The sequence below is a fragment of the Impatiens glandulifera genome, chromosome 4 (genome assembly GCF_907164915.1).
Source record: "Impatiens glandulifera chromosome 4, dImpGla2.1, whole genome shotgun sequence".
Lineage (NCBI taxonomy): Eukaryota > Viridiplantae > Streptophyta > Magnoliopsida > Ericales > Balsaminaceae > Impatiens > Impatiens glandulifera.
Window position 1 is genome coordinate 6294461 of NC_061865.1, and position 8064 is coordinate 6302524.

The 8064-nt window shown below is 34.9% G+C and overlaps 1 protein-coding gene across 1 annotated transcript; it reads right to left on the bottom strand.

The window, feature by feature from the left end:
• Positions 1 to 764: 764 nt before the first annotated feature.
• On the bottom strand, positions 765 to 7321 carry LOC124933529 (pumilio homolog 1-like). Its single transcript, XM_047473944.1, has 9 exons — positions 6395 to 7321; positions 4852 to 6176; positions 4627 to 4768; positions 4439 to 4546; positions 2410 to 2622; positions 2044 to 2154; positions 1557 to 1751; positions 1307 to 1481; positions 765 to 1211 (listed from the first exon to the last, which is right to left on the bottom strand). The coding sequence occupies exons 1-9, from the start codon at positions 7019 to 7021 to the stop codon at positions 1165 to 1167; spliced, it is 2943 nt and encodes a 980-aa protein (XP_047329900.1). The 5' UTR covers positions 7022 to 7321; the 3' UTR covers positions 765 to 1164.
• Between the last annotated feature and the right edge of the window lie 743 nt (positions 7322 to 8064).

Below are 8064 nucleotides of genomic sequence, written 5' to 3' on the forward strand. Positions count from 1 at the left end.
GATCGGAATGGAAGAGTACATGGTTGATTGATTGTCGCCTCATACTTATTGCACTAACACCAGTTAGACAAGTGAAATCATTTCCTTATGAGTAAATCTGTGAGTGGAAGGCTTCACAAGAAAAGAAGAGATCCTACAGTTTGGAAGGGGAGAACTCGTCATGGACTTCAAGATAAGCTACGTGCTTCTATAGAAATTTGTTATTGTTGCCCCCCTTCAAAAAGCTCCCAAAATGTGTCTGAGAGTTTGTCACTAGGATAGCGCAACATCCTACTAAGATCCCACTCACTTTAATTAAAGTGTTTCATATGACAGTCTTTCCGCCTCAGTGAACATCTTTTCTTAATGTATTATAGAGGAGGGCTTCTCTAACCAATGAAAAGTTGTGGGTGTCCACTGACGGAATGGCTCAGCTCCGATAACACAATTCCCAGTAGTTGGGCACTGGATCCCTTCGAACCTGAAGAATTTGTGAGGCTGGGTCCGAGTTTGGTGAACCAACTGGTCATAAGTGAGATTCAAACTTAAAACATCTCGTCCAAATCCAGTGCGTAAAAATCACAAACCAGGCAAATGAACTGCAATCTTAACTACCACACTTCTTTTACACAATCTAAAACAAAATACCCTAAGCAACTACACCTTAGGTAATTTCATAATGGGGGTGATGATACAACTTAAAAGATTAGGATAAATCCCACTTACCAAAGCAATACAGTAAGATATATCAATGGACAGTAATAAACATGAACAAGATAATAAAAGAACAAAAAACAACTGTATTTTTATCATACAGAAAAAGATCTCAAAAGATAACTTGACCATATGTCATGCCAACATTTGTACAGTCACACGATAAAATTACAGCGTTAAGTAGCTAGCAAGTATTCTTTACACTCTCGAAGCTACTAAGTACATGCAAATCAATTTTCCTCTGTAGAATCTCATTGAGCCTCGACTTGTTCTTCAACTCATTCTCTATATATAATTATTATATAAATAAATCCTTCAAATTTAAAACTTCACAAAGAAAAAGTACAGTTTTTCTTATTCAGCTCCCCAACCAACCTATCCTAAAAGGTGAGATCGAGAAATATATATAGAGATAGAGAGAGCGCAAACTAGCCTCTGTTAGCTGTACAACCTCTTTTTTGGCACTAATGTCTAAGCTGCGAGATATGAAGAAGAATGCTGCAATGCAACTCTCCTCTCTGCAAATTTCAAGAAACAATCAGAGGTTAATTTTTAGGTGAAATGGGAATACTATATATTATTTAGAGTTAAGTTGAAGGAATTCTTATCTTACCTCCAGCAGCAACTAGCTTCTCTACACGAGCCACAATGTGTTTCCCATATGTATATTTCTTCAGGGCATTCAGATGGACTTTAATTCGTGACAGGATAAGCTCGCGCTGCTGATCATCGCAAGTTTCCAGAACCTTCTGTACAACGTAATTTGCAAACTGGTCTTTCATCATGGCCTGAACAAGAAGATGTTTTAGTTTTCATGATTCAAATTATTTGTTGATGGAAGAAGCAAGCATATGATAAGGCACCTGAAGTGGCTCATTTTCATCTGTGGTGCCAAGCATTTCATTGACAAGAAGTTGTCGTTGAGAAGGATCCCCAAAACACAGACACTTTTCGACGACATTGGATGCAAACTTCTGTTGGCTCATTTGAACTATGTTCACGGCTAGCTCTCTAATTATTGTTGAACGCTCATTATCATTTCCTTGCTCCAGCACATGCTGCAAACAAACAAATGCAGTAGGAAATTAACCTGTAATCTCACCCAACTACATTTTTTACCAAACAGACAAAATTCAGTACAAGTATAAAATCTGGCAATTTCTCATTATTACTGGGATTGAGATAAAAAAACTCCAGTTTCTATAAAAAAAAGAAGATTGTTTTCAAATAGGCCATCACAAGATTTCAACATATTTCCACTTCATTCACGGGTCTAATCTTAAATCCAAGCCATCCATCTATGTAGACAGTGATAGTCATAGTATAGAAGCATGTGATATAGCAAAATACCTGAACAACATAATTGCCATATTGATCCTGTGCCAACATGCTAACAGATGCTAAAATTTCACCCATCACTTTACTCTGTGTCATTGGATCCTTGCAGTGCTCCAAGATTCTCTATTCACATGAAGAAGAAGAAAGTTATAAATCTTCCAGTACCTTAATAACTTGCCCAAGAAATATTATTAATCAACAAAGGCGGCCTTGTTTGATAAAGGGTTATTTGGATTTAATCCAGAGATATTTTAGTCATTTAATCCAAATAAACAGACTTTTTCATCAAACAAAAAAATCAGTAGAGTATCGATTTATTTCAAGAAACAACAAATACCTACATCAAACAAGCTCAAAGTGATCAGTATGATGTTAAACCTGTATGACACGGCATCCATATGGATGAGTTGAAAGGGTGACAACTTGATCAAAAAAAGTGGTAACAATGAACTGGATATGCTCTTCAGGAACACATTCAATACATTTCTGGATCACATGGTTACCATTTTGATCACGAACGCACCGCATCACATGACCTTCAAGCTCTCCAACCATTTTTATCTTTTGGTCCAGATCAACAACTTCAATAGCCTAAAATTGAACAACAAATTGACAGTTCATATTAGTATGTATATATTATTGATGACATGGTTACCGTTCTAAACCAGTTTTGCACACCTAAAATGCATCAAAGCCCATGAAATGGCTACTCTCAGACCTAATCCTATTATCCTCTCAAAAGTCAAACATAAAAACTGCCTAATTTGATAGTCAATCTTCACTTTATTCATATTATTTATTTATACTCATATCATAGTACATCCACTTGATCTCTCTCCCTTATTATTGATCAAGTATGTAGACTCAATTTTTATTACAATCATTTTTAATCCAAAAATCATTATATACACGATTTTTTTATAAATATTTTCTGAACTTTTAACTACAAAATCACTTCAAAATTCATAGAATAAGAACCCCTAACAACAGTCCTTGATTAGTACTATCAGTTGGGGGACAAAATGGTCCCAGTTGGAAACACTTTTTATTTTGTTTCTATACCTGGATCTAGATCTAGCATTTCAAAAAATGTATTATGTTTGTATCTATTTTGATACGTTTTGAAACTAAACTTTGATAGAGGCATATTTACAAATCTGTGTAGTTTATCATCTAATCCGGACACAAAAATAATAATATGGAGCTAATCTTTGCATCAATAGTTTTAAGCAAGTTTCCTTTTAAATATATATATATAGGCATATTGTTTTTAAATTAACTTCACCCAAAATACTAATGGTTAGTCTATTTGACACAATTAAAATTTTCATATTTTTAAATCAGATTTATTATGTACAATACATAAATGTTCCTTTAATGATTTAAAAGTAACATAAGTAGTATAAAAAATATATATTTTATAATATCTCTTATCTTGGAAAAACATAAAAATAGGAAAAGATTTTGACACTTGTGATTGTTTAGGAAAATCAGCATAAAAATAGGTTTAGGACAATCACTTGGGAACTTTAGACAAGTTTGGGGTACAAAATTGGTCTAAGTTCTGGCCCTTATAATTGAATATTGGAGATAAATTAAGTTAATAAGTGTTCAACCAAAAAATATAGAACTCCAACCTAGAAAAAAAAAATATCATTATGTTTTCCATGAAAATGAATTAATTTACAAGTTTAATACAGGCTTCTTATAGTACAAATTGTACCTAGGTGTGAAAATTTTCATTTATCCATTCAACCATCGAGTCAAGTTCATTTATTTGTATGTCCAAGAGTAACAACTAGTAGGAGTAAGCAATACCTTGAGAATATTTTACTCTTGATGTAACCGCAGGACCACAATTAACGCAATTGGTTGCTTTAATGGAAAAGATTTGGATAATATAGTTATCTTCTTGTCATCTTTTAGGATGACTATTATGTGTTTCAGATAAATTTAAATTCGGAAGTGATGGTCCACTTTTTTAATTCTTTGTTCAATTTTGGATATCAAATTATAGGGATTGTATGATCTAGGGTTATTTGAAAAATAATGTAGTTTTTTACAAGAAAATTTTTGTTTGATTAAAGAGTGGATTATTATGGGTCAAATGAGCAAATTATTCAGTAATTAATATATAAAAATGTTACAAAAAATAAGATAAGACTATGTTTGGCTAGGATGGAATTGGTATTGGGGGTTCAATTGCAAATTTATTATTGATTGTTTGATCACTGAAACCAGGAAATGAAATTAGAATTATAATCCCCACAGAATTGAAATTGCAATTCTATGATTTTTCCAAATATAAAAATTAAAATCTAGTTACCTGAAGAACAAACCTAGAGATAAGATATACATGTAGCACAGAGCAGCAAACAAAGGATTCAGCTAGAAGACAGAAAAATACCTTCTGAATCACTCTGCAACCATACATTTGAAGGCCAAGTGATAGCACATTACCAAAGAGTTTGTCAGCCAATACTCTTCTCTGTGATGCCATACCATATTCAAAGAACTGAAATAATCAACAGCCAGATCAGCATATGATAAAATGATCTTAGTGTACAGCTAAATCAGATGTATGTTCCTCGTTACCTTTTGGATCACATAATTTCCAAACACATCAGTCATTAAAGTAAGAGCCTGAGGATTAATTTCCTCAAATACCATATTTTTCTCCTCTATTGTTGCAGTCTCAAGCTTCTGTTGAATAAAACGGCTCCCATATTGATCAGCACTGCATAAACAGGATTTTTCATTAATTTACTAATTAGAACGATACAACAGAATCAACCACAAGATAATCAAGAAGTTAATTACCTGAACTCAACAACATGCCCAGTAATTTCAGAGAGTTCAAAAGACCTAGTTTTGTTGCTCTTAAATTCTTCCAACAAAGAGAATCCCAAGTTATCATGCACATTTCTACCACCTTGTAGATTCCAAGGTCCAATTACATCCCCGACTATGCTTCTCATAGGACTACCAGGTCCAGCTCTGCCATTTGGAAAGACAGGAGAAGACCGCGGACTTCCAGGATATGATACATTATTGTTGTAAGCTAGATTCCCATAGTAATTAGAACCGCTAAACTTAGGGCCAGATGAAAGACCATATTGTGATTTCTGAGGAGATAGCATAGCTCCAGCATACGCCTTCCTCACTAAATCAACATATGAATTCCCAAGATAATTCCGGTCCATTGAAAGGTTGTTAGGATTTCCAGCATGTGCAGAGGCATATTCAGCTGACTGTAAGTACTGAAGATATGAAGGGTCAATTTGATTTGCCTGAAAACCACCTCCACCCATCTGATTTCCCATCCTACCATAATTCTGCATCTCTGATAATGCAGAACTTCCACCAAGAAAAAGAGTATCCATTCCAGGAATTGCCATACCTGATGCATTTGCAGCATTATCATACAAAGGGGGCATAGTCGAGGTACCGGGATGACCATAGTTCAAGAAAGATGAATTGGGACTATCAAGTTGCTGTTGCTGATGATGCTGGTATAAGGGAGATAAATTTCTTGTACTGCCATTATGAGGCGAAGAAGGAAATCCATTTAAAGGCAAATTAGTGGGAGAGTATATGGAGGATGATGATTGGAAATGCCCAAAGTCAGGTTTCTTAGCATACATATGTTGGTTGTTAACATTATTCTGAATATTTCTCATATTGAGTAGATAATCTTGGCGTTCATCATCAAGTTCAATCTGCTGAGTCAGATGACTTTCCTCGTCTAGTCCACCATTTGACAAGTTCAAACCCGACAAAGCATGAACCAGATCTGGAGTCTCAGAGTTGAATGAGTTTATATTATTGATGATATTTTTCTTCTCCAACATGCCTGTCCTTTCTCCGCCAATAGGAGGAAGGCAAGGACTGGGAGTTCGAGCAATAACTTTGGGATCTGGAGTTGTGCTTCTAGACAACGAAGCACCACCCAAAGCAGCAGCATAAGAGTACGATGCAGATTGGCCTGCACTTTGGACAGAAGATAAATTCAATTCATTTTGCAAGCTATGCAGATGAGAAAGCTCAGCTTCAGTGGACCTTAAGGCATCAATATTTTCAAAGGCATTACGGCTTGAAGGACGAGAAGGGATTGCAGCAGGAGAAGTTGAACGGATCAGATCATTCTGCACAAATATAAATGAACTTCATCAATTAAAGCCACAAAGGTCAACAGAATTGAGCTAATCGCAATCACTCTTGTTCAAACATGTGAAATTACATTAAATATCTTGATGGAACTCAAAGACTGTAAGCAATCAAATTCATGCAACTAAGATACATCTGAATGAGACAATAAGACCATTAAGTGGATAAACAAACACTAACCAATTTATACACACACCTGAATTATATCTGCAAAGCTCTTCTGTTTTGCACCAAGTCCTAAACCAGGAAAACCTATCAATCCATCACCACCACCCCACTCGGCTGAGCTATGGAGGTTTTCAGACTCATTCTCTACTTTCTTAGAATTAAAGCCAGGCGGCATAGAAAACAAGGATCTACCTCCTCCACCACTGCTTCCATCAGCCACAGTAGTCTTCCTCCTATCAATTACACCACCACCACCCACAGCAGAACTTCCACCGTGCATCCTTTGAGTAAACCTCCAATCCTCTTTCGATATCAAAGGTGGCGGCAACCTGGGGTTTAGATTAACATTGGAATAATAGTACGATAAATAAGCAGGATCAGACCTTTGCTCCTCCTCTTGAGACATAAAACCATTCTGGGTTTTATCCATAAACTCATTATAAGAACCCCCACCACCAAACATACGACCAGCGGCGTTCAGTGAACCTTCAATGGTCGGAGGAGCTGACCCACTTCGATGAAGATTAAGTTCTTTTTCAAGATCATCCGATTCGTGTCGACGTTGCTGTTCGCGTAACAATAAGGTAATTTCTCGTTCCATCTCGTCTCCGTAAGATCCTTCGTTGATCGGTCTTCGTTCCATTTCAGATAACATATTCAAAAAAGTTGTAAATTAACAACTCGGGAACAGAATGAAATCGAAATGAAGTCAAAATAAGAAAAATAGCGTTCAAGAAAGACTCAAAATCAAGATTTTTTGATAACCATGGTTCCAGTTTTTGGGAGTGATTGAATCTAATTGAAAAGATGGGTCATGTGTACATTCCGATGAATGGTACTAAGGATACGTGGGCATCTGTGTATAGTGAAGCTAGAAACCGCTTGTAAGAGACCAGTTGAAGCTGGACTGGTGTAAAGAGAAGAGAGGGAGAGAGAGTGGGGGAAATCAGGGATGAAAATGAACGGGTGAGATTGTCAATGTTTAAGTGGAAAAAGCTGACGGCTTTGATCGACCAGGCGGCGAATTTTGCTTCTTTCATTTCTAGGGTTTTGGTTCCGTTATCAACCCTCAGGGTTAACAACAGTAATTATGTTTTTTTTTGTTTTTTTATCTATTGTGTTATTACTTTAGAATTTGTAAAAAAACCCTAGTTAGGTCAAGAACTAACTAGAGCCCTAGCAAAACCCTAGTTAGCCCAAAAAATATCGATAATTTACTAATGTCAATTATCGCGTGTAGACTCGAAAAATGAAATTTGACAACTTAATCGTTATTTTTCGTATATAAATAAATTTTATATGATCGTCTAGATAACAAAATTCAAAATTTTTAAAATACTTTAAAAAGAAAATGTTCACAAAATTCGTGATAGAACACAAAGTTAAAAATTATCTTATGACGATAAAAACAGAGAAACTGAATTTAATAACAAATATGTTGTGTTTTACATTAGACAATTAAAATTGATAATTTACGTAATTGTTATTGTATACATAGGTATAATTGTAAAATTTGAGAGTTTATGCTGTTAGGATGTAAAATAAAATATCGGTAATATATTATGATAATATTATAAATTATGATAATATTATTCATATATACACAAATGGTAAGAATTTTTTTGAATTTTTTTTATAATTATATAAATTAATATTAATCAAATATTACATCTTTTACTTTGGCAATAATTTAATTGA

What these genes read in the sequence shown, in the direction of transcription:
- LOC124933529 (XM_047473944.1), bottom strand. Translation starts at nt 7,021, where the DNA reads ATGTTATCTGAAATGGAACGAAGACCGATCAACGAAGGATCTTACGGA. An exon ending in ATGGATGCCGTGTCATACAG is followed by an intron (nt 2,155 to 2,409) that starts GTTTAACATCAT and finishes TCATGTGAATAG; the next exon opens with AGAATCTTGGAGCACTGCAA. An exon ending in ATGAAAATGAGCCACTTCAG is followed by an intron (nt 1,482 to 1,556) that starts GTGCCTTATCAT and finishes CTTCTTGTTCAG; the next exon opens with GCCATGATGAAAGACCAGTT.